Below are 27,018 nucleotides of genomic sequence, written 5' to 3' on the forward strand. Positions count from 1 at the left end.
TGTTTTCTGAAACAAGTAGTGGATTGGGGTGGGGTGATGTGAAGGGGAGAACTACCTTTTCTTTTTTTTTAAAGGTCTTTTATTTTATTTTATTTTTATTACTTTTTTGGCTGCAACACATGGCTTGCAAGATCCCAGTTCCCTGACCAGGGATCAAACTCGAGCCCCCTGGCAGTGAGAGTGCTGAGTCCCAACCACTGGACCGCCAGGGAATTTCCAGGAACCACCTTTCCAATGACTGATTTCCTGCCCTGGCAGAATGGGCAAGGGTGGGGGTCATACCCCCATCCTGCCTCCTTGGGCCTGGGGAAACTTGTCCCATTGGTGCTCCCTGGTACACCCCTCTGTCCCTGCCCAGTTCACCTAGTTTCTTCTGACGTCCACATCCAGCACATCAGCTCACCCTACAGAGCAGGAAAGTTGGAGCCAGATGATCACTCAGGCACTGAATCCAATTTCCCTCGGGAATCAGACCACGGGGCACTGGGCGGGACTCCATTCTGCTAGCATCCCCGAGGGGCACTTGCTCCTGCCGGCAGCCTTAAGGGGCTGGAGACCAGCCGGCCATGCAATATCACTCTCGTGCTGCTTCTCCAGGGGTGATTCACAGCTGGGGATGAAGCCCGGCTGGGCCGGGGGCCAAGGCCATCACCTCGTGGTCAGACTTGGGTGGTAATCCCAATTGGTTTTGCATGAGCTCCCATTTCATTCAGATTAAGGAAGGACCTGGCCAGGGCAGACAGCTGGTGGCTTGGGAGTGGGGACAGAAGGAGGAGGGCTACTGGAATCCAAGGCGTTTAGGTTTTCAGGGCTAAACATATCTTTTGTTAATTCCTTCACCAGTTTGTTTGTTTGTTTTCATTGCTGTTGTTGTTTTCCTGAGCTTAATGGGAAATCTGCCAAGAAGAGTTTGAACTGCATTTGTTTCTTCATTTTTAAAATAAATATTTGCCAAGTGCAAGTGTTTCAGCTTCAGAATTGGGAATGACTGGCAAAAGCCTCTGGAATTGTGCAGGCTGGAGGCCGCTGCCTTTAGTGGCAGCCCCAGGAAGTAAACATGAAAGCCATCAAGGAACAGGATCCCTCGTGTAAGTGGAGTGGTAGGAAAAGCATGGACTCCAGGGTCAAACTAGATTCTCATTCTGTCACCAGATTTGATAGCTCAGGCCAGTTGTTTAACGTACCGCATCTCATCTTCCCCATCTGTTCTATCAGTGTATCAGGTAGGACTTTTGATGTTGCAGTGAACCTTTTTATTACGTTAACAATAAGGTAATATGCTGAGTAACTAGAAAGGCCCGTCCTCTTCTCCAAAGATGTACAAGCAAGGCCTCAAAGACTCGAGCCTAAGGCATAGTGAGCCAGAGAGAAGAACACCAGGTCCTTGGTGCAGCCCAGCTTGGGGCTTGGTCTCCGCCTCCTCCCTTCTCTTTGCCATTCCCAACGCGTGGGCCTGTGCCGCTCCTGAGCCTTCAGGCCTGGCCTCTGGGAGGCAGGGCTCACCTCCTCCCCCTTGCCTGTGGGAGGGGACCCGGGCGGAAGCTGGACCGCAGGCCACGCAGGATCGGAACTCACACCACCTCTCCTCTTCCTCTTCTCCACAGATCCGGGTAGATGGGCCCAGGGGCAATGCCCTCCAGTACGAGACGGTGCAGGTGGTGGACCCCGGCCCCGTCCTCCGGGACATGGCCTTCTCCAAGGACCACAAGCAGCTCTACATCATGTCAGAAAGGCAGGTAAGGCACGCTGAGCTCTGTCAGACATTTGTCTTGCTGCTAAGGACTAGCCTGTGGCTCCGTGGAAACCTGCAGGAGGCCGGCTGCAGAGAGGGGATTTGATTTATTTGACTCAGTGTGTATCCTTTCCGTTATGCTGCGTGGGGACAGAGGCTGAGTGCGCCAAAACAGGGAATAAAACCTCCCACATATCAAAATATCTGTGAGTCAAGAGCAAATCCACTGACTTCAGAGTGACGGTGTGCGTAGGTGCAGGGGCAACATTTGCTCTCGCCTGAAGAAACAGGCTACAGATGCCCAAGTTTTTGGTCCCGATTTCCCTACACACTGTATACTCTCCTACCAAGGTCACCTTCCTAGACCCTGGAGGTCTATGGTGGGCAAGGATTTGTCGCCCAGAAAAACTTAGTTGAGGGCACATCGTGGAAGAGTCAGATGGAGATTCAGAAGACAGGGTCTATGTGTATGAGATGAGACGCTGTAACGTGTGTCCCGAGGCTTCGTGTGTACCTGGAACTCTAACATGGAACCTCCAGCAGATTCCATGAGGCCACACCAGGCAGAAGAGATATGGTGTGAGGGTTGGTATTAGCTGATGTGCAGTAGGAAGTAGCAGAGTTGGATTTGCTTCTGGAACTCAGCGGAGAACTAAGTTCTTCAGGGGTCCCTGAGCTCAGACCAGGACTCATACATTTGCAGCGGGCAAAGGAGTAAATTTCGCCTTGGGAATTCCATCCATTTCAGAGTATTTCCTGGGGCGCCCTAATTCACAGCCCGCAGTGTTCCACCCAGGAGGATGGGTCACTCTGGGAGCTGTCCTCCCCGCCCATGAATATGTATACATTAGCTCTGAGCGGCAAAGGCAGATTCCCCCGTCTGATTCATCTTCATTAGTGAGGCCTGAACTCCCCAGAGGACCTTGCTGACAGAGTCTGTTGTTCTGCCTGTTCCCTCTCTGCAAAGTGAGGGAGATAAATACTGCATTATGCCGCCCACAGGGCCTGTGCATTATGCCTTGGCAGCCCACAGCAGCTCCACCCTCCCCAAGAGCTCGATGACACCTTCTCATGGCGAGGGACCCCCCCATCCAGCCACACTGGGACCCCTTGTGGTGCCCTCGCTGAGGCTGCCATGATGTGAAGCCGAGTGGGGAGCACTTTATCCCAGGAGTCCGGACTGGTATGAAGCTGCTCCTTTGCTTTCATTTCTTACTCCTTTTCCATGAGGCCCACACTCCCCCTCCCTGCCTACCTCTAAGGCCCTAGACACTGAGGGGGAAGCAGCTTTCCCTAGTGGAATGAAGTCTTTGGAGAAGACGCAAGACCTCCACAGGCATTGAATGTTTCAGGATTTCTTACGTGACCTGAAAGCCAGGATTTCTGAACCTGGGACTTAAAATATCTAAGGACTTCCAAAGAGGAAAATCTAAAAGCTGTGTGGAGCCCCCTCTAATTGCTGAGTTGGGATTCTGAGGTTCTTTTTTTTTTTTGGCTGCGTCAGGTCTTAGTTGCAGCACACGGGCTCTTTGTTGCGGCGTGCAGGCTTCTCTCTAGTTGTGGTGTGCGGGTTTTCTCTCTCTAGTTGTGGCACACAGCCTCCAGGGCGCATCGGCTCTGTAGCTGTGGCCCACGGGGTCCAGAGCCCTTGGGCTCTGTAGTTTGCAGCACGCGGGCTCTCTCACTGAGGCGCACGGGCTCAGTAGTTGTGGCACGCTGGCTTAGTTGCCCTGTGGCATGTGGGATCTTAGTTCCCCCGACCAAGGATGGAACCCCCATCCCCTGGACTGGAAGACGGATTCTTTACCCCTGGACCACTAGGGAAGTCCCGGGGTTCTGAGGTTCTTGAGTTCACCTGTCCCACTTCCCTAAGAGCACGATCAGTGGTCAGTACCCATTCAGACTTGACGGCGAGGCATGCTGGGAGCTCTGGATTATGGGCATGCTGGGAAGGAGAGGAGGGCGGGAGTGGATAGAATTTGGGCCGTTATCCGCTATGGGGCCCTCCTCATAGGCCTGCCACCCGAATCCCAGTCCCAAGACCCTGACATCTGGGCCAACACTGGCGTCCACTGGGGTTGCAGGTTCTCTGTGGGGAGGGTAATATAGCAAGATGGGTAATCAGACTGACCTTGGTGTCAGGATATCTGAGCACGAAACTTGGTCCTACCATTTACTAAGTGTGATCTCAGGTAAGCTCCTAACCTCTTTAAGATTCGTTGTCCTCAACTGGAACATGGACGTAATGATAAAATTCACTGGTGTCGTTGCAAGGATCTAGTGACAGAACGCACGTAATCAGCATGACGCAGCCTGGCACAGCGTAAGGGCTTGATAAGCGGAGGCTCTCATTCTTATAATGTTGCACCAGGAGCGTCTGGAACTGGCTGTGTGTGGAGTCTGGCAGGTGGTGGCATCAAGATTCTGGGTGATCTATCGGGGGTGGAGCACAGGAGTCCAGGTCAAGGCCGCGGCAGGCTCCTCAGCAGGGATCCAGGCCCAGTGGAGAGCAAATCAAGAACCCACAGCCTGCAGTCCTGATGGGGCAAGAGCAGCCTGGTAAATCTATCTGGAGAAATACCAGGCCCTGGGGCTTCAGGACTAATGCCTAGCAGCCTCTGTCGTCCGGTGGGTGAGTCTCAGCCATGGTGGATCAGAACACTTTGCGGGCTGGGACTGCAGGCTGAGGGTATGTGCTCGGCCCTGAGGTAAGCTCTGCCTGAAAGGTGCTTCACTTTATCATCTAATTTTTTCTTTTCCCTTAAAGCTTAGCTCTGCAGTCACACATTCAGTGAGCTACTCCTGACCCGTGCTTTACACCTCTATGGTAGCTCTTCTCAGACTGAGCTGTGATGACTTTCTTGTCTTTCTCTCCTAGCAGACTGACAGCAGCTGGAGGACAGTTCTGTCTTCTTCGTCTGCCTAAATCTCACCTTATAGGCCTGTGATAGTTATTTGATGAATGTACAGGTGAATGAATGAATGAATGAATTCCCAGTGTCTTCACACAACCAGAATTAGAAAAGAGAAGAACTGATATGAATGATTTATTGCTTATCTTAATTCCCAAGTTTGAACTTATATGATTAAAAGACTATACTTTAGATAAAGAAAGCATTCCCCCAGGCTTCAGTCATCTGTTTATCACTGCCGTGACTTTTGCCCTGTTCTGAGCTATTTGTTGCTTTGTGTTTTCATTTATATAAACTTGCTGGTTAAACTTAAATAGCCTACGTTAACTATCTCTTAAATAATAATATCAGACATCTGATGTGATAGTCATATATAATATACCTAATTGTGATATTGTGATTTATAATAAGAACTATGTATTCAGTCTTCATCCCTATTTCCGGCACAGAGCTACCACAGTCCTTGGAATTTCCTGAGTGATAAAAGCAATGGGAGCTATTACTACAATTATTTGCAGGCTGAATAATTCTATAGCCGGGATACTGTTTCTGTTGTTTTGGATATGTGAGTTCCTCTCTATTTCTTGTCCAGCAAGGGCTCCTTTCTATGTAGTACACTTTTTCTTGGAGTGGCTGAGTGCGCCCTGCTAGGTATCAGTGTCATTTTGTCAGGGTCTGCCTGTCTCTTGCGGTGCCATATTATGTTTCTGTCTTTTTGCTTTTCTTCTGCATGACTCTGGGTATCTCCCTAGGGTGTGTGTGTGTGTGTGTGTGTGTGTGTGTGTGTGTGTGCGCACACATATATGGACACACACACACACACACACACACACACCTTCCCCTGTGTCTGCCTCTGTGTGTCTCCATCAGTCTCCTTGCTTTGTATATGTCTGTGTGTACGTATATGGTATATATTTACTACAACTGCAGTACTCCCAAGGGAATGTCTATACACACTGAAACCAGTGTGATAAAAACCTGCCAAACTGATGGGAGGGAAGTGAGAGGAAATGTCAGCAAGGCAGACAAACGAAGAGATGAGGTAGCAGAGCCGGGGCTGTCCTCAGGTGCCCTGGAGCAACCCACTGTGGGGGGGAGAAGCAGCTGTTCCCACCACAAGGTGAGGCTCTTCTTTGATAGGCCCCAGAGCAAGTGGCAGATTTCTCAGTAAATTTCAGCATCCCTGCCATCCAGCACACCACCTCTCCCCTGCCTGAGAGCCAGAGGCTTTAAGCACATGCTTCTGCTTTTGAGATACTTTCAGTTGTGTCTGGGCCAAAGCTCTCTCTCACGGCGTTCTTTGCTTTACTGACTCCTGTTGACAGTGGGTCAGCTTCCAGGTGCCTGGGGACATCACAGCCTGTCGCCCTCATGAGCCAGTGGCACTCCAGTCCTAGCTGTGAACCAGGATACAGATGTCTGCAAGGGCTGAGGAGGTGGGTCCAGAGGTGGGCCCACCCGGGGTCGGAGTCACCTAGGAAAGCAGGGCCAGGCAGGGGCTGCTCTTCTTGGCTCCAGCATAGTCCCGCAGTGAAGCAGTGAGTGCCATCTTGCTTTGTAACGAATCACCCAGGCCTGATTCATTCGTTCACCAAACAGATATTCACTAAGCAACTACTATGTGCCAAACACTAGCCCAGGCACTGGGGATTCAACAGTGAAGAAACAGGTAAATATCCTTGACTTTAAGAGTCTGCACTTGCAGCAAGAGGAAGCATCAAGAAGAATCAACCTGCTGGATAAGGTTAGCAGGTAGTAAGTGCCATGGAGCAGGATAGTGGGTACTGGGAAGACCGCTCCACCTCAGGGTGAAAGGGTTGAAATTTTAAACGGAGCAGCCAGAGAAGGCTTCCCAGAGAGCAAGGGCATCAAAGTGGAGGGGCCTGTTGAGGGTCCCTATCCCCTTCCCTGTTCTTTGTATTTCTTTTCAAGCTCTTTGCCTGCGGTTGTGAAATTGAGAGATGGTTAAGCCTGCCCAGTGGGAGAGAGGGAACTGGGAAGAGGATGCTTTGTGAGTGTGATTTGTACCATGTTGTGAGTTTCAGAAGGAAGCTCAGTTCAGGGAAAAGTGGTATTGGGGTTCAAGACAGACAGGCTCGCACCCCTTGGGACTCGGACCCCTATCTGGGTGGTGCCTCTGCTGAGGACACTCTGTGTGATGAGGGGACCATTATTGCTCCTCTGTGTCGCTCCCTGCCCCTGCCTGCCTCCCAGGATGTTCTGAGATTAGCCAGTGTGAAGTCTGACAAGCTCAGAGGTCCATGGATATCGCTCTCATACAAGTGCAGTCGTGGAGATAGCTCCTGCGGCCCAAGGCGATGGCTCCTGTAAGAATGATTCTGCTCTCTTCGCGCTGGGTCCCCGGGCATGTGTGTTCCTCCCAGCCCTGCAGGGCCGAGCTGTCCGCTCCAGTTTGCATTTGGATGGCTGACACTGTGACAAGGCCATTTGGACATTTGCTCCAGGCACCCAGACGGGGCTGTCTCTGATAGCTCCTGGGAGAGGGGACTTGAAGCGCAAGCCTGAGAGTGAGGGACAGCACACGAGACACCTCGGGCATCCTCAAAAAGAGAAAAACTGTTGCCGTGTTTCACCTAGTTTCACTCAGGCAGGAGCCTTCCCATTTGTCTGGAGCTGTTCCTGAAGGTTCCCATGCATCGTGACCAAGAAGTTCCACTTCTCCCTTCCTTCTCAATAAAGGTAGAACGTCTCCTTGGGAGGGACCTGGACAGGGCAGAGGACTTCCCGCTTCAGGTCCTACACTCCAGTGCTGGTACCTGGAATTCTCCATAGTGTCATAAAAGCTTAGGGCTGGAAAAGCCCTCTAGGCTTCTCAGGTCCAGATATCTCCCGCTGCCTTTTCCCCTACAAGCAGATGAGCAAACTGAAGCCCAGAGAGGTAAACGGCTTGTCCAGAGTCACACAGAAGGTTGGCGGAGAAGCCAAGTTGGAATCCAGCTCAGCTCCTACTGCAAGGTCTGCTCCAGGCCCCTCTTCCAATGAGGAGCTCTCAGTGGGGTGAGAGATGCTCTTCATTTCCTAGTCTTCCCAGCAGGACTGCTCTGTACCCCAATCCTCAGCTGCCGAAACAAGCCGTAGAAATCGGAGGGATTGCTGGGGGTGGAGTGGGCTGAATGCGGTACTGGGGGTGATGTAAGAACTCAGAAACACCCCACTACCCCACTGTGAAGGAGGGCCCTTGGTTTATTCATCCTTAGTTCCAGCCCAGTGCAAGTCGGGACAAAAGCCCCTTCTGTTCTAAAACATGTTGGGGGTACACAGGGCCCCAGACACAGCCAGGACACCCCATAAGGGGAGTAGGCAGTGAAGCACCCTGCCCACACACACTCCTTTTCCAACTGCCATGCCTCTCAAGGATCCCTCCCAGAGGCGTGAAAGCCTCCAGTATCTGAATAGGGTCAAGTTCAGTAGCCGACCCAGAGAAGAAACAATGAGAGCGGCCTGGCATTTCTCAGGTGATCATGGGGGTGACTGGGATGCAGAAATGTGTGCAGGACAGAGACCACAGGGTGCTCATGAATAGACCACGAGCGTGGAATTTCACCCTGGCCCTCAGCGCTCACCAGCTCTGCCGCCCAGAGGAAGTCACTCAAGCAGAGTTTGTGCTTCAGTTTCTTCAGGCGGAAAACACAAATGATAATTACCTGCTTTCAGGGCTTTTAGGACTAAAGGGAATATACGTAAAGTGCCTAGTGTATCTTTAGGACTAAAGGTAATATACGTAAAGCGCCTAGTCACACAATCATCATTATCATTACCATTATTACTAATACTCTTAGGAAACAGTGCTGCCAGGCGTATGGACACCCAGACAAACCACCATTTGGTGGCTAAGGGCCATTTCAGCTCTGGCCACCAGCTCCCCAGGATTCCCTGGTACCTTCAGTCTATTTCAGAATCCCCCAGGAAAGCCTGAGCGCCCCTTCACACCTGTTGGCACTGCATCCAGGAGACTGCAGGGCGGGGGACCTGGGGTCTCCCACCCCAATCAAACAGAGCTGCGTCCCTCTACGGGGCTTGGTGGGGTTTCTCTGTAATTCTACTTCTGCTCTGGAGGAGTTTAGTTTGAGTCCAGCCCCACTGGACTTGAGGTCATCACAGATTGGGCACCTGAATAACTCTGGCTTTGTCACCTGTCAGGACTGCTAGGGCAGACGGGAAAACAGTTCTGTGCCCCGAACGAGAGAAGAAGAGCTGGTATGTAAAGGCAGAGCAGGAGTCGGCAGGGAGGGGTGGAGTGGGAGGAAAGACAGGGAATCCAAGCGCCAGGTAGTGAGGGGAGTGCCTGGCAGCTCTCTGATCCTGAGCTCCATTCGGCATCTGTCTCGGCACGTGCATCCCACTTAGCAGCAGGTATGGAGACTCCACAGTATGGGCAGACAGGGCTAGGAGCTGCATCTCGGCCACCTTTCAGGCCCCTCCCCATGTGTGTTTCTTAAGTGCCCACTGTATGCCCAGCACAGAGCCAGACACTATGCAGAATAGAGAAAAGCAGAGCGAGACATGTTCTGGAAGTTCTGTAGGAGTGAGGTGGGCGCAAACTCCAGCCTACCGGACGTTGGAAAGAAAGTGGTCCGACTGAGGGGATTGCCCTGGAACCGCAACATCCTTGTGCAGTTGGGGCCCTGGTAGAGGTGGATGTCAGCCCAAAGGGCACACTCTCCTTGTGGGTTTGAATGGGTATCACGGGGACTCTGGTCTAGAGGCTGGAGCTCTTGGGGTGTTTCCCAAGACAAGCCTCAACGCTGTGGGCACCCCATTCCCTTACACAGGGTGTTTGCGGATGGAAGCTGACCCCCCCGCAATCCCAGCCCTCTCCCCTTCCTCCAGGGATGGCGTCTGAATGGAAGTGGTTAAGTTCAGAGAGAACTGATTTGACTTGTGCTCGAAGTTCTGCAGAGAAAGAGAAATACCGGATACTTAAGTAAGTTGTGTCCTCAGTTTGAATATTGATGAGGCATTTTCAAAAGTAAATAGGTGCGTGTTAATTTGTGCCATTGTTCAAGACGACTAGTTGGCATTAGTGATGTCACATGACTTCGCTAAACACAATATAGGTTTAATTATAGGCAGAATTATATCTAATCTGAGTCTTTTAAGTGCCTTTCAAATATCACATGTAGACAATGGAGACATGAATTTGAAACTGACTCAGAGACAGTGCGATCATTTCAAGGGGATGTATGATGGTTGAGGAAGAAGCTGTCTGGATATTTAAAGAAAGTTGTGCAGAACAGTGAAGGAGTGGAGAAGTAGGTATATCCTCCTGGAAGAGGACTCAGTGCTGGTGCTGGAGGCCATCCCGTACCTGCTGGGCGACTTGAGGATGTTCAGAGTGTGAGCTGGAACCACATGCCCTGGTTTCTGGTCTGGCTCTGCCACTCTCTACCTGTATGACTTTGAGCAAATTATCGAACCTCTGGGTACTTCAGTTTTCTCAACAGTAACATGGGGATAGGCTAGTGCCCACTGCCTGGGTGGTTACAGTGAGTAAAGTAGAAAATGTACATACAATTCTTAGTGCAGTGCCTGGCGCTTAACGGGGGTCAACGACTCTTAGCTTTCATTTTTATTATTTTCAGGATGCTGGTCTATTGGAAGGGTGTCTATATTTTATTTATTTATTTAAGATTTTTACTTCCCTCATTCATATACTCACTCTTGTCTCCTCCAGGACCTATCAGGCCTGTTTTGGGGTACCTAAAATGGCAGAGAGCAAACCAAGGTGGCCTGCATGGGCCACACTCCTCAGTCAGCTCCGCCTCCCAGCCCTAGTCCAAGGGCACTGAGGCTGCTCTAGTGGCCCATTTGTGCCCAAATCACTTCCTTGAGATACCGCTTTTGGAAGGGGGTCACCACTCACACATGCAGGTACCCTCAGGTTAGGAGGAGAGACCCCTCAAGGGAAATCCTACTCCCTTGTGGCCCCCCTTTGGTCCACAGGACTTGGCGGTAAGTGCTCGCCCTCATTAAGACAAGGGTGTCTCAGGAGACAAGCAATATATATGTGAAGTGTGACATTTTCACGAGGTCTCCCACCTGTCCCTTGCCTCAGTACCACTTTAAACATCAGTTAGTCCAGGGTTCCCCAAATTTTATTCTCAGAGCCAAAGTTTTGCAGGATATTAAAAAATAAAAGCAAAAGCTTTCTTTGGTCAAATATTTTGGGAAAATCTGAGTTAAGCAGATAATCTTGACTGTAGCATTTCTTAGAATGTCAGCGTGCTATCGAGTATTATAAAGCTCCAAGCTAGAGGTGCACTGGCAAATTTAGGAGGTCGTGACTCCCAGACTCATTTGACCATGAAATTCACTTTCCCAGGAGCACCCAGAGCAGAACCTTCACTGGGGAAGACTTCATTTCTATCCTTTCCCAGCTTTTCCGGGTTTCTCTCCCTTCTCTTGAGCTTGTCTCCCTGGCTCTAGGCCTGGCCCTAGTCTCTCTTCCTCTGTGCTGTTTCATACCTAGGCACAGACTGAATTCTTGGTCTTAACTCTTCTGAGTTTGGGAAGGGAGGGTTCTTCTGATCCAAGCCTCAAGGTCACAGCCAGACTTTGAGGCCAGGGTTCTCTCCTTCCAGCTCACTGCACCTCCCACCCCATGCTGGGCTGGCTCTGCTCACAAGTGCTCCCAGGACCAACTCTCTTCTATCCTAGATGCATGGAGCCCTCTTCAACTCTGAACTTAGCCCCCAGCCTTAATCCTCCATGCATCGTTCTTCTCTGAAAGTCACGAATTTCATTCAAATTATGAAAGTTCTGCCTCTCGCCTACCGTCGCCATTCAGAGGTATACAGTTCTCACCTGGGATTCATGGGTTATACCACTTTGCATCTTCTCACATGGTTCTTAATGTAGGAGCCATTGTTCATTCTCAGATCTTTATTACTCTGTCTTCAAAAATTAGAGGAATGCCGATAACACAATACTCCTAAATTCACAATGATTTAGAGGAGACAATTCATTTATGTATCGTTTTGCTCCAGAACAGCGAAGACCAAACTAAAACATTTGGTGCCCTTTTGTGCTTCTCTAGTATAGCGGTCTTAAAGCATACTTTGATGCTAAATGGCGCTAAGAATGATCTGATGGGGCAAGGAAAGAAGTGATTAGAACATCTATTTATTTTTCTATTTAAAAGAAGAAATTAGGCTTCGCTCATATTTGCTATACAGTGGATACTGGGTACTGTTTTCCTGCCTTGGTCTATACATCAGCCATTTATGTGTCAGGAAGGCATGGAGGTGCATGGGAGGGGCCACATCTCTGGGCGGTAGACACTGGTGGTCTTACTGGCTGATTCAGTTTCAGTATATGACAACAAATTTGCAATTTATGTGCAACTGATATTATCAATATTGTAGAAAACAATCCTTTAAATAGAATCTTTACAGTATTTTGCAATGAAATGGGAGTGAGCATGAAAATGTTTTGGTTTTTTTTTGTACAACACAGAGATGTTCTGGTTATGGAAATATAAAGATTTCTCTTTTAAAAGAACCAAAATGTTCCACATTTGCTGACCTTTTCAGTTCTGACAAGCAGCTGTCAGAACTATGCCACTTTGCCGATAACTTTGAAAAATTAAACACTTCATCTGCCCCCTCAATATAAAGGTAATGTGTTAACAGTGAGTTAGAGAGTAACTACTTTCAGAAAGAATTCGTGGCATGGAGACACCATTTGGGAAGCAAAAAAGGATGTTTGGAAATGTTTTCACCTCTATACGATTTGATAATGAGGAAATGTGACACTTTAAAAACTCGTTATCTCAAAGCTTTAAAAACTCGGAAACAGAATCTTCTACTTGCCTAAAAGTCTTGCAAATAAAGTTTCTGAGAGTTTTGACCCATTTGTTAAAAAATTTAAAAATTCAGCACCTTCCGATTAGTTAAAAGAACAGCTGATTGACATCAGAGAAGACAGAAATCTACTAGCTGAATTTCAACAATAATCTCCGCATAATTGGTGTATGAAACTGAAAAAAAAAATCTTTTTTTAGTCAGCATAGCCAACAATGTGCTTTTTGCATCTCTGTGGCTACGGGAGGTGTCTTTTTCTGTTATGACAGCCATTAAAGCAAAGTATTGAAATAAATTGAACCCTGGACCTCAAAACCCCATATCACTAAGTGCTAAACAAGGATTTTCAAAAACAGTGAAGCCAGTCCTAACACATGAGCCTCACCATTATTCATAATAATTTTCGTGATGATAGTAAAATATCGTTTGTACCGTTCATGAATAATAGAAAATAAAAATTAAGATGATATTTTACTTTTATGTCACTTCATAATTTCCTAATTTTGTGTATATTTAATAACTCAGTGTTGTTAATAAATAGAACATGGGTATTCTTTGTAAACAAATATACGAGCCTTGTAAGTGCATGCTCAAAAATTGTTTTTAACTATGGGGTGTGCAGTCAAAACTCTTTAGAGACCTACTGGCCATTGGAGTGTGTAAAACTGCAGCTGCTTCGTAAATGACTCTAATCTCAATCTCTGATTTTCACTTTCCTGTTACCTTTTAAAACCACCTCCTTTGCACTCAAGAATTTGTCGTTTAGACCCAGTGCAGAAGCCTATAGAGCCCAGCGTGAGTTAGTGCGTTGGTGTGGGTGGAGTCATTGTGGTCAGTTTCTTTATTCCTGGGTAATTTACCCAATGCCTTCTAGATCTTTCTAGGGCCCAGATCCCTGAACAGCAGATCGAAAATTCCCTGTGGGAGCAACAGTAAGGAATGCGAGATGGTGCTGACAGATAAGAAAATCTTCAGACAAGCAGATAGCATTACCATGGCTATGCTGTGAAAGCTGGTGAGGAAGATTCTTGTATCAAAATGACCAGAATGACTGTGGAACTTGAGAATCGTGACACAGACGTAAATCAGTCAGTCCAGAGTTAGCCTTTTCTCATCAAGTCTCTGATCCCCACTCATTTCTCCTTTGTCTCACTCTGTCCCCATTCTTTCCTTTATCCTATTTTTGGCACTCTTCCCACCATCCTCCTTATTTATCCCAATCTCTATCTCACTCTCCTCCATGTTCACCTTCCATGTTCCCCTCTCCAGGGAGGGAGGTGGAGCTGGAATTGGGGTCAGGCCACTGTTTTTCAAACTGCCGGTCGTGACACATTAGTGGGTCGAGAAATCAATTTAGTGGGTCATGAAATCAATTTAAAGGGTCATGACCAGATTTTTTTTTTAATGGAACAGAAGAAAATCAAATAGAACAGTGTCCATCAAATATAGTAAGGGTAAGTACTATTTGTGAAACTCTATATGTACCTGTATATGTGTGCCCTGGGTAGCAATGTAAAGCATATGTCTTGCCGGGAGTCCTGGTCAGAATGAACGCCGCTGGCCTAGGGAGAACGTCTTGCATACACTGGCAGTAAGCTGACTTCAGCTTTGAGCATCTGGCTCACATTTCAAGCCATGCCAATGACATCAGCTGACCCCCCACTAGTTTTCAGTCAAGTGATTTCTCAGTTCCAACAATTTGGCTTCAACAGCTCTTTGTTGACAGTTTGGTGTGACAGCTGTGGGGTGGTGGGTAGGCGTTGGACACAGAGTAAGGCTAACTGGAATCAAGCCTTGGCTTCTTGTGAATCTAGACTTTCTGAGTGTCCGTTTTCTCGTTTGTGCACCAGTTCAATGCTTTCCAACCTCTTATTTTGTTACGGTACACATGGAAAATGTATTTGTACAGCTCTCTAGGGTGATGGAGATCCCCTCATGACCAGGGGGACCAGGCTCTGGGGACAGGTCTCCTCCAGGCATTTCCCAGCTGCCCCAAGGGCTAAAAGGACCAAAATGATAGCACACCTGTGTCCCATCCTCAGCATCACTGCGTGCCCTCAGTCCCCAGCTGGGAAACACTGTCAGATGACCACAGTATACAAACAGGTGTGGAAATCTTTGGCCATGCAACTCTGTGTGTAGGTCCCCATGCTGGGAACATACAAAGCTGCACAAGACATCGATGCTGTCTAGAAGCTTACTATTTTAGTGGTCGTCTTCATCACCTGCAGTTTGCAAGAGACACTGTGTGGTCCAGCACCAGCTGAGTCCTGATCAGCTTTCATTTGCAGTGGCCTCTTTTTGCCCCGGGCCCTGACGCTTGGAAGTTTTCTTTCTATGGGAACTGAACACAACTCCTGCACTGCCTTGCAATCTTGATATTTCTTAGTTATAGACATAAACTTGAAGCAAGTCGAGATGAGGGGAACAGACTCCAGTGGCTCTCCAAATGCCAGATTCTGCCGCATTCACCATGTGCACCGAAGGGAATAAAACTAATTACTACCTTCTTAAAGAGCTGAGCATGGGTGGATACGCCCTTGAAAGTGGCCAGCAGAAATGCTTCTTGCAAACTGTGCTCCCCATGCAGCTGCCTGCAAGTCTTTCTGCTAGAGCCTTTGTTGCCCAAGGACTCCTGCCTCGGGCCATTAGCGAGGAAGCTGGTTATCATTAACTAGTTGGCATTGACTGATGACACCAAGGTTTTTTTTGGCCGCGCATGGGCTGGTGGCAGGCGCTTAGTTGACCCCTGGAATTTGGAGTTTATTCTGCCATGAAAACAAAGAAATAAATTAGAGCCATGAACAGAGGCCCCATGGTTAGACCCAGTGATTAGAGGCAGCTCACCAGCCTCTGCTGGTTCCCTCCCCAAGGCCGCATCCATCGAAAGAATCCCGCCCTTGGTTCTCACTCCCAGATTCCTGGCACTCTTCCTCTCTAGACCATCAGAATGAAGAGAAGAGGTTTCTGTCCCACTTTTTTTGCCCTCCTGAGCCCAGTGCGATGGAAAGAGATGGTGTCTGTGCAACATCTTGATTACTGGAGAAGATTCAGAAATTCCAGGTTTACGTAAGGGACGCTTCTTTAAAATATGCTTATATAACAGATTATATGTTAAGAGTACCATGGAAATCTTTCTACATAAATATCTCTTTTAACACGTTCAGCGGTCATGTACTTTGTCGGGGCGTATTTGATGTTTTTTAAAAGTGAGATACACATGTTATTAAATCATTTCCTTCCAACTCAATTCCACTTATTATTATTGACTTATTATTATTGACCTGCTAGAGGGACTGGCAAACTACAATTCAAACCTGATGGGCCACCGCTTTTGTAAGTAAAGTTTTATCGGAACCCAGTCATGCCCATTCATTGACATCTCATCTATGGCTGCTTCTACCACCACGGCAAAGTTGAGTAGTTGAGACAGGCCATATGGCTTCTTCAAAGTCTGAAATATAAACTGTCTGGCCTTTTATAGACAACAGTGCGGTTTCTCCTGACCTACTACGTGCTAAGTCTCAAGGTCAAGGAAAAAAGGGAGTGGCTCCTTTCCTCAGGGAGCTTACAGGTTCATGGGGGAGAAGGATCTTCTCCGTGCTCAGCCACATGGTGTCTGTCCTCACCCCTGGACCTCTGCTTCCGTCCTACCGTCTGTCCGGGATGTCCTGTGACTTCTCACCAGGGAAATCATGCGCATGCTTCAAAGCCTGCGTTCCCCTTTGAGTCATTCTCACCCACAACCTCTGGACTGCACGCTCCCGCTTGTTTATCTTCGCAGCCCCAGGGGACCCGAGTGGCGATTTGTACCATGCAGAAGTTCAATGAACATTTGGAACATTTAGACGAAACCCCACACTGATTTGAGGAAGATGGGGGAAACCTATCGATACGTGAAATGACCTTCTCTTGACCAATTTAAAAAATATCCCACGGTGAGCCCGGGCCAAACTCATGAGGTGGAACTCCCTACATGTCATCTCAGGCTAAGACCTCGGCACTGGCTTTAAGCCAAGTGCCGAGAGTTCCCCAAATAATTCAACCATTTTGGTAATTGTCTTCTATGCAAGTTCCTGTTTCTAGAGAATATCTTTTGTACGTTTTTTGTTGTATAGAAAAAAAGGGGCCAAATGACTTATTCCTCTCCTGCCTTCTCACTCACATCTTCTAGATCCCACCACCTCACAAAAGGAATTTTTTTAAAACATCAAAATGAGAACAATAATTTTATGTGACAGGATTATTTATATGGCTGTTCTCCCCATGATGAATCCATCCAGGGGCTCAGCACCTCCCCCAGATGCCAATTCATAAATCAGGAAATGCTATTACCCACTGGCTGTAAAACAGAGCCCACACCAACACAGAGGACTCATTTCAGAAGCAGCTGCCCCATTTCCAGGACAGAAATGAGTTCAGAAAAATCCACCTGGCTGTCCAGACGGAGGAGAAATGTCTTTTATTTGATAAATAATCAGTCTTTCCCTCCTCTCAATCCCTTCTCCCCTAGAAATACGTAGAATTAATGGCACAGATATATGCCATTCCACAGAAATAATAATCACAGAACTAACTAGATTGAAATGGGGCAAAGAACAAGAGTGAAGGTGGTGAGGAACCTGCAGACTTCCTGGGAAACCTTTCGTATTACCTTAAATGCAGTTCGTGAATAAACAGCTTGGAGACAGTTTAGTGAAAGTCCTCCTTTCAGTGTATGCCTCCTGCAAGCTCTCATCAAGGGCAGGCAGAGAACCAAGGAACAGGGTTGGGAAGGAGGGAGTCATCACAGAAGAGACTGCAGAGGGTGGTTGTGGGATTTGTTGGTGATTCCTCCAATGTATTCGCGTACATTTTTATCTCAATGGATACGTGTTGGAATGGCGAGGGGCCATAAAGAGGGTTAAAGGAAAAAGTAGAAAGGAGAGAGATTGAGAAGGAAGGTGGCAGGAGAACTCTTCTGGGGGTTTGACCATAGTCACTTGGCAAATAGGAAAGGTACAGAAGTAGGCAAAACAGATGATGCCTGTGTGCATTTCTGTAGCTTACATTCTGGAGGGGATGGCGATAGACAGTGAGCAAGTCGGTAAATAAGCAACCAAGATAATTTCTTCTAGTGATAAGTGCTATAATGGAAATAAAGCAAAGTCACATGACAGAGAGGAGCTGGAACTAGCAATGGGGGGCAGGTTTAGGCTCGGTGGCCCAGGAAGCTCTTTCTGAATAGATGACATGTGAGCTGGCCACCGAATATATGAGGAGAACAGTCTAGACAGAGGGAACAGCACGTGCGAAGAGCTGAAGTAGGATACACTTGGTATATTCAAGTAAGAGAAAGATAGTCGCCATGGAGAGAGAAGACAGGGGCAAATGGATCCCCACGCCGATGTGTAGGAGACATCTTTGGAACTCTCCAACAGTGCCAGGGTAGCACTAGCCTAGCTCCAGGTGTCCGTGACTAATTTTGATCTAATTCGTCTGGCAGAGCAATAATCGGGGAGTTGTGCAAAAAAAAGAAGAGGCCTCTTCTGTCCTTTATTGATTGCCTGGACTGGGCTTGGCTTGAGCATCATCTAGAACAGGAGACAGATGCTCTCTGATAAAAGAGCAACAGTAATGATAGCTAATAGTTACATACTGCTTAATGTTATCCTGGCAGTGTTTTTTTTTGGGGGAGGGGGGCTTTGTGTTTTGTCTGCTTTATTGAAGAATAATTAACATAAAATCACCTTTTTAAATGTACAGTTAAATGGTGGTGATGGAATAGTTTGTATCCCGATTGCAGTGGTGGTCACATGAATCTATATGTGTGATAAAATGACAGAACTATATATCTACACACTTTACAGCAATGTCATTTTCTTGGTTTTGATATTACAGCTTTGTAAGATGTAATCATTGGGGGACATGGGGTGACGGATACATGGGAGCTTTCTGTACTATCTTTGCAACGTCTCATGAACCTAAAATTATTTCAAAAAAATTTTGAATTAAAAAGCAAAGTCAAAAATTATAAACGTAGAAAGAAAGAGAAAAACAATTTTAATTACACTGCAATAATTATTGTATTTGCAGAGAAGATCCACCATTGGATACAAAAATTAGTGGGCAAAAGTTGAAAGAGAAACAGGATATTTGCAAAGTCTCAAGGTATTTCTTCCAGATATTTTTTAACTACAAAGGGAGGAATAGTAACTTGATGGTAGAGAAACCACCTTAGCCTAGTGATCAAGGTTAACATCATCAGTAACAAGACATGTCAAAATCATGAACCCCTTGAGAAGATGCACTGAGAAGGTCATAATATCACTTCTGTAATAAGTGATATTATTCTTGCCAAAATAAGTGATATTCTTCTTGCCAAAAATGCACACTCATTCTAAATATGCAAAAACCTCAGACAAACCCAAAATGAAAGACATTCTACAAAATAACTGACTAGTATTCATGAAAAGTGTCCAAGTCATGAAGACAAGGAAAGATTGTTAAAAATTAGAGGTGACTAAGGAGTTAAAATAACTAAGTGGAATGTGAGATCCCGGAATGGAATAGGAAATTAAGTAGAAGAACTGGTGAAGTTAGAATCAGGCCTAGAGTTTAATTAGTTGTATTTTACCAATGTTAATTTCCTGGTTTTCATAGGCGTAACGTGGTTATGTATGCTTTTAACACTAGGGAAACCTAGGTGAAGGGGTTATGGGAAATCTTTGTACTATTTGTGCGACTTTTCTGTAGATCTAAAGTTAGTTCAAAACAAATAGTTCTTAAAATTGAAAAAAATGTAAACAATAATGTAATCACAACTACAGTCCTGATATAGACATTTCCATTCTTTCATGCTCCTTTGCAGTCAATCCCCTCCCCCATCACCAGCCCCTGAAATCATCGATCTTCATTCTGTCACTATAGTTTTGCCTTTTCTGATAGTTCATATAAATGGAATCATGTAATAAGTAGTCTTTTGTATCTGGCATTTTTTTACTCAACACAATAATTTAATATTCATTCGTGTTGTTGCTCCTTTTTATTGCTAAGTAGTATTCTGTGATACAGCTGTACCTCACTTTATCCACTCACCTATCAAATGATATCTGGGTTGTTTCCAGTTTGGGGAAAAGCTCCTATGAACATTCTCATACAGGTTTTTATATGAGCGTAAGTTTTCATTTCTCTTGGGTAAATACCCAACAGTGGAATTTCTGGGTCACATTATAAGAAACTACTAAACTGTTTTCCAGGCTGGCTGCATTTGCACCAGCATAGTATGAGAGTCACAGCTCCTTTTTCCCATCCTCACTAACACTTAGTATTGTCTGTTTTGGGGCAGTACATTGGTTTGTTTTTGGGGGGAGGTGTTTTTGTTTATTTGCCCTTCACATAGATATGTAGGGATATCTCATCATAGTTTTAATTTGCATTTTCTTAATGACTGATGATGTTAAGCATATTTTCATTTGCTTATTTGCCATGCATATATCTTCATTGGTGAAGTGTCTGTTCAAATATTTTGCCTTTTCTAAAAAATTCAGAATGTTTCTTTCCTTATCGTTGAGTTTTGAGAGTTTTTCTATATTATGAAAACAAACTCTTTGTCATTTACGTGATTTGTAAATATTTTCTCCCAGTCTGTGGCAAGGTTTGGACCCATCTCACAGAATAGCAAACCAAGGCACAGAGAGGTTAAGCAGCCTCCCCAAGATTACACAGTTCATGAGGGATGAAGATAGGATTCAGCTTCAACAGTCTATACTCTTAGCCCCTCTCTTGTATTGCCTCTGTAGACCCTCGCTGTTCTAGGTAGAGACAAAGCTGGATAATCAGCATGACCAGGTCCACTCCCTGGTGGCCCTTCCCCCCTGAGGAAGCTTCAGAGTGACCCTGCAGTAGCCAATGGGAATCTCTTCAGTGGGATCTGCCAGAGGCCCTGATGCCTTTACATGTAGAACTCTGCTACAGAACATTTATCCATCAATGGAGGATGTGCCTTGACAGCCTTCTGGACTCCATAAGAATGATCACTCATTAATTAAAATATTTTAACCATGTATAACAGCCACATCTTCAGAAAATAAAAGGGAAACTCTGTTTTCTAAGGATAGCCATTTCCTGGGTTTATTTTAGTCTCCTTTACCTGCTTTTATAGAGCCTGGTTTGGCAGGCCTAATTAGATATATCCTCAAGTGTTCAGGAAGTCAGCTCCTGTCACATACTCCTGCAGGGGATGTGGAAGAAGACAGGCTCTTCTGCAGCTTGAGGTTCTGCAGGTGGGACTCCTGGAATCCAGTTCCTGCTAAAGCCCCCTTCCCTCGTCTAACTGGAACCTGCCTCTGATCATTTGGGATCTCTTTGGTTCGGTGCAATCTAGAATTACAGAGCTCTCCACATACTTAAAAGCAAAAACGAAAACAAAAACCCTTGGATTTTACCCCATAAACAGTAGTGATTCATTGACATGATTTAAGCCGAGGGGATACAGTGACAGACTTGAAAGTCAAACACATCATTCTGATGGCAACATAGTGAACAAATACAAAAAAAGAAGGGAAATCCAAAACTAGTGAAACCAAGTAAGAAGTTTTTGCTGTTACTGTGTCAGGTACTTATTTAATTTAATCTTCACAGCAGTGCTTCAAAGTAGTTATTTTTATTTTTATTTTACAGATGAGAAATTGAGAGGTTTGTAATTTACCTGAGGTCACCCAGCTGGTAAGGGGTAAAGCTGTGATTATGATAGTTCCATCAGAATTAAGGGCCTGATTTAAGGCTATACAAAGGTATAGGTTTTAAAGGATGCTTAGGTGGTTAAACAGCCTTGGTGATAACAGCATGTATGGGAGACTAAAGGAGATAAAGGAGTTTAAGATAATTCCTGGGGTTCTCAGCCAACTAGTTCTCAGAAACTAGTTGTATGATGATGCCATGGACTCAGGTAAGAAATAAGAAATACAGGAGGAAAGCCCTTTCAAACCCTCATGTTTTCCCTCTCTTTGGGAAAGAGAGTGAAAGCACGAGTGTCTTCCACCTGTGCTCTGAATCTTACCCTCTTCAAACATACAAGGGATTTTCTGTCTACATTTTTTAGTCTTCTGTTTCTTCCTGTCCTCTTGTTCTTGCACCTCCATCTTCAGTAAAACTCAAGTTTTGCTTTTCTCTTTTTAACTACAGCCCCATTTCCTTCCTTTGCCACCAAATACTCTGAGTTTGTGGTTTAGACTCTTTCCTCAACCCTTTGCAATCTGGCTTTTCCAATGAGACTACTCTCTTAAAAAGGTAGCCTGTGACCGCCTCTTGACCAAATCCCATGGTCTCTGTTCAGTTCTCATCCGCTTTGACCTCTGCTTGATGGTCACATCCATCACTCCATGGCAGTGGTGTCACATTAACTTGGCTTCTTCATACATTGTAGAACTCTGATCATCATAAATCCAACATAGATTCTTTCACCATTTTAAAAGGAAGTTCAAAAATATACTTCTATGACAAACAGAAACTTCAACCTTTTGGAAACATTTTTTTCCATAGCTTTCCCAAACAAACCAACATACAAGTCATCACTGTGGGGACATTGTCAAATATATTTCATTTTTTTCCCAAGTGAACAAACTTCCTTTCTTCCCTGTATATTTATTTGATGTCTTTGGTAGCAGCATAAAGTTTATTGTGGTGGTCTTGGTTGTAAGACACCAAAATGATTAACCAAGTGTATGAATTAAGATGGGAGAGGTAGAATAGGATAAGCTTCAAAATTTCAGACTTAATACCTGACATTTTATGTCTCATTTATTCAGAGTTTACTAGGGGCCCAGCCGCTCTCCAGAGAAGATTCTTTCCAAATAGGGGCTTAGGGATAGAGCCTGATTCCATCTTGCCTCTGCTGTATCGGGCACAGTTACATCATTGTTGCTGCAGAGGAAAGAGGGAGCTGGATGGTTACACACCTTAAGCATTTCGGCACAACAGTTACACATATCACTTCCACTCATACCCCACCGGCCAGAATTAGTCACATGGGGCCACATAATTGCAAGGAGGCTGGAAAGCTCAGTTTTGGGGGTGCCTAGGAAGGAAAAAGGAACCGGATATGAGTGAGCACTGCTCATTTCTAACGCATTGAGAAGGTCCAAAGAATATTTTCCCGTAACATTCCCTAAAACTTCATCCTTTTGCTATGGGATAAGTACTCTTTGAGCTTTACATTGGTCATGGTTGGTTGAGCAGCAGACTCAGAGTAGACTCAGAGCCAGGCAAAAAAGCATGCCTTCATATTGTGGAGGCACTTCAAAGGATAAAATTGGTGATTCTATATTTCAGCACCGGAACCTGAGGACAGCTCCCTCGCGTTGTAAACGATTCTGCCGGAGTATCGGGTTTCTTAGCAGCACCGAGTTCCTGAATTTTTATACAGGAATAGACATACATACAGTCAAACACCTGCAGTTACTTACTCCCATTTGTGGCACTCTATGCCACAAATTTGAGCAGCTTCTTTGAGGAGCAGGAAGGAGCAGACCATCAAAATGCCATCCTCTCTAAGTGTTGGTTGACAAGTCCATCTATATTTTAAGTGACAGCCTCTGCTCTCTGCACTTGTGAGGCTGCACTACCTTTCACCCTAATGAAACTGTCAAGTAATTTTGGAACCATGGGGAAAAGTCTGGCTCTAGCCCCCAGGGGATATATTGAATAACTTGTTTCTTGCTGACCTCAGTCAGTCTATAATTTCTAGACATTTTTGCTATCATCTGTGAATCTGTCCCTCTCTCCAGGCTCTTATTTGGAAACCATCTCTGTGGTACATATAACTTAAGGAGTCACAGGCACAGCAATTACTGATGAAAGAAATTCACATGCGGCAGCTCCCTCCATATGTGGAATGGAAATTAATAAGCATTTATTTTATGGCAAGGTAATAACAAAACTGTAGGTAGAAATATGTCCTCATTTCTCTGTATATACATATCTCTTTACACGTGGTATTTTGTCTCCAAATAAGCATTTAGGAAGATGAGTTCAGCTTTTAGGAAACCTAAGGGTGAACAGAATGGATTTCTGAGCATGTCGGTGTTCTAGATTATTCCTGTCACCCCCTCAAGCACGTTTCTTTATGATTCCCATTAAAGGTGGGGGGCTCAGCCCTGACTTCCCATTATGTGCTAAGGGCAGCTCCTGCTACCCTCTGCAGGCCACCCTATTTGCCTCATTCCTTTCTCTCCTCTCTAGTGATAGAGATATCAGATGTCCCAGCAGGGTGTCTCCTGTTCATCCAAACCAGGCAGCATCTCAGGGAAAAGAAAAGGACAACAAGATGAAACCACTCTCTCAGAAAAAAAAAATTAAAATAAAATAAAGCCACTAAAGGGACATGTTTTTGAAAGGGCAGCAGTTGCCCAAAAAAAATCCTTTTTTGGGGGGCAGAAAATAAAAGTGTCAGAGCCACGTCACCAGGTGAGCTTTTTGTTACTTCTACAGTAGGGCTGCATCTGCGCCTTCAGATCTTACTGGCTCTTTCAGGCACACCTGACCCCTCATCAGAACACTACACAGTTCTGAGGCCGAGCCGATGTGGTGTTCCATTCTGCTCTGGGCATCAGCCACAGAGTTCTTCAGCTCCTTCCCATCTGTAATGTTTGCTCACCAGTCAGCATATCTGGACACATTCCCAAAATTAAGAACATCAGTTAATAGGATAATAACACCTTGTATTTATATAGCACCTTCCTTGCATGTACTCCAAGTACTTACCAATTGCATCTCACTGAGACCCCCACCAGCTCTCAGTGAAGGGTTTCTCCCTTCGCTCTAAGCAGGGGCAGCTGAGACCTCAACGGAGGTGACTCAGGGAAGGTGACATGACACTCCTCTACCACGCACGCACCAGCCAGCCTGGCAGTTGACACACATGCCTCAGTCGGCTGAGGAAGCGGCAGGTGGCATCCAAGAGAAGAGGGCTGAAACCTGTGCTCCACTGCGTCTGGCAGCCTGCCCCCTCCTGGAGGAACCCACCATCTGAGATGTCCAGTGAGAGGGGATTACTCCACGGGCACCTGCACGGTGCATATGAGGCAAAAGCCCAAGCCATTTAGCTTCTTCTCTTAGCAGCCTGTGGATTGGTCCCCTCAGCCCCCGAGTAAATAAGTCCTGTGCCTTTCCCACTAGCCATACTTGCTTTGCTTCAAGTAATTTTTCATAGGTATTTCATCATAAGATCAGTGATCCAGCCATATTTTCAGACTCATAATGAACCTGATGAGGATAAAACAGGATTACAGAGAGAGGGCTGGGAGCCAGTATTGCATTTGGGATTGAGGGAAGTGAGGCAAAGGGGGAAATAGTCATGACGGTCCCATGGTGCTGTAGGCATCCCTCTCCGATACTTTACAAAGGCACTCATGGCAAGCACAGAGGAGTGCTACCTGCAAGGAGAGACCATCCCATATATTTCCTTGTGTAATAATTTTCTTTACCAAGAGACCAAGGCAATCATGACAGGTTAGGAAGTTCCACGCCAGCCACGTCACATCTCAAGGCCCCACAAACCATGGAGTGGCACCAGAGGTTGGCAAGTTCATAAATTATCCTCCCAGTCGATTGCATTTTTAATCAGGGTGTGCACCACGATCACTAATGGCACTTGCTTACGGGACAAAGCCCCAGTATTTATCTTGTTTTAATTATATTAGAAAGCAGTGATATTCAATTAACCAACTAATCACGCAAGCCAATCAATACTGGTCCTGGCGGGATTCTCCATTGCCCAGCTCCCCGTTCTGGGTGGTAGTCCATGCTTTAGAGTCAGATGGAGTTAACTCCTGATGACCAGGGTCATGCTACTGAGAAGTAAGCAGGAGTAAGGAGACCGGGATTCAGCTTTCAGACATGGGCAGAAACCCCGAGGGTTCTTTCCTTTGCCCAGTTATGGTGAGGATTTACAGCAGCCTCCTTTTGGATTAAGGTGTTTTTTGTTCTACAATGTATATTTGTTTTCCAAGTACATATAAGGAGCCATTTTTCTCATCCTGTGGATTAGACATCTCAGATCCCTATATCCTATAACAAGCCAATGGCAGAGCTCTAAATGTTAAGCAGAGTTGCTCATGGGACGACAGCACGAAATGTCTTGCTATGTTCCCAAGGGATGCCAGGTGATTCCTGACTACACCGAATAGTCCTAACAGCAGGTAGACCAACCTGCAAAGCCTCCACCAGGGCTGTTTTGGGTTGTGTGTCCGGACTCATGAGCAGCTGGGACACACAGTAAGTCACGAGCACAGCGGCTCTCAGGGCAAAGCCTCGGTGAGCCAGACGTACCTCTTTGCCCCATGCACGCCTGTCCAGGGATAACTGGCTTTGAGACTACATGGTTGTCCAAGACTAGCTAGAGAGTAGTTGGTGGCCAGAGAGGAAAGTCTTTCCCTTGGGCTTTGCCCCTCCTGCCGTCACCTTCCTCAGGCTCCTCCTAAAGGCATACCTGAAACTCATTTAGCAACCCCATTTCCCAAGGTAAACTGATGACTGAAATTTGAGCAGCATTGCCTAGTCACCCGATTATTTTTTCTGACTTGTAGGGCAAGAGTCAGTATGGAGTTTGCCCCTGGATGCTCCCTAACTGGCTGGTTATGCTGTTCACCAGACCCCAAGCCCTGTGATGGTTTCAGGGCTGTGCACCCTTTACAAAGCTGAGGATCTCAGTAGGAACCTCTGTAAATGTCTGCTTCTATATGAGAATGACATCAGAAAAGAAAAAAAGTCCAGAGAAGATGGGACACTGGGTTCCAGGATCCCCATCCCATCAGCTCACAATTAGCTAACAGGCAGCATGGCCCAAATACAAGTTTAACCCCTTTGCCGACCAGTCAGTTTGTCCTAGAAAAAGAATTAAGTCTGTTTGATGACCACAGACTGCATCCTAGCAATGCCTTTCCAAATGCATCGAAGTTCCAAGGCCTCCTCGGAAGGAAAGTAGGAATCAACTTGGTGCAGCCAGAAAGTCAGCGCTTAGGCAGAAGGACAGCACACTGCCTGTTGGAAGGACCACCCAAACACTCAAGTTCTTGTGCCTCCCTGGGCAGCTGACTCCCTGCTGCTTCAGGTGGATAAGACTCTATATGCCGCTGTCTGAACCCAAGTGAGTGTATGGGAAAGGGAAACGTTTCACACAGAGATACATTAGAAGGAAAAGAATCTTAAGGTTGCTTTCGTTTCCAAACATGTGATGAGTTTCAATTCATTAAGAGTTTTGTAGGCTTGCTAATGTAATAAGAGCAAATGGGGCCCTAATGTCAGACAACAATCAGTCATTTAAAGGGGGCGAAAAAGAATAAAAAATTAAACAGTCATTACTTAACACAATGTTTAATCAGAAGATGCTAGAAACTTTCAACTTCACGGTAATGTTTTCAAAGGTTGGAGACATCAAATGCACACAGAGTTTTTTTGACTCTGTCTGGCAGGCTGGAAAAATGGACATAGTTGTGATAATTGGCTGTGATGGAATTTAAAAGTCTAACCACCCTGTTCACTCACACACACACACACACACACACACACACTT

The 27,018-nt window shown here is 46.1% G+C and overlaps 1 protein-coding gene across 5 annotated transcripts in view; it reads left to right on the plus strand.

Moving 5' to 3' along the window:
* Window positions 1-27,018, plus strand: part of PLXNA4 (plexin A4) — a 366,609-nt gene that overhangs the window by 213,695 nt on the left and 125,896 nt on the right. For 2 of the 5 annotated variants that reach the window (XM_024737970.1, XM_024737967.1), the window contains exon 3: window positions 1,605-1,736. In XM_024737970.1, coding sequence (XP_024593738.1) covers window positions 1,605-1,736 — 132 coding nt within the window. The remainder of the gene's footprint in view (window positions 1-1,604; window positions 1,737-27,018) is intronic. The other 3 variants (XM_024737968.1, XM_024737969.1, XM_024737966.1) reach the window with 2 other exon arrangements.

This window comes from Neophocaena asiaeorientalis, unplaced genomic scaffold (assembly GCF_003031525.2).
Source record: "Neophocaena asiaeorientalis asiaeorientalis breed wild unplaced genomic scaffold, Neophocaena_asiaeorientalis_V1.1 scaffold364, whole genome shotgun sequence".
Classification (NCBI taxonomy): Eukaryota; Metazoa; Chordata; class Mammalia; order Artiodactyla; family Phocoenidae; genus Neophocaena; species Neophocaena asiaeorientalis.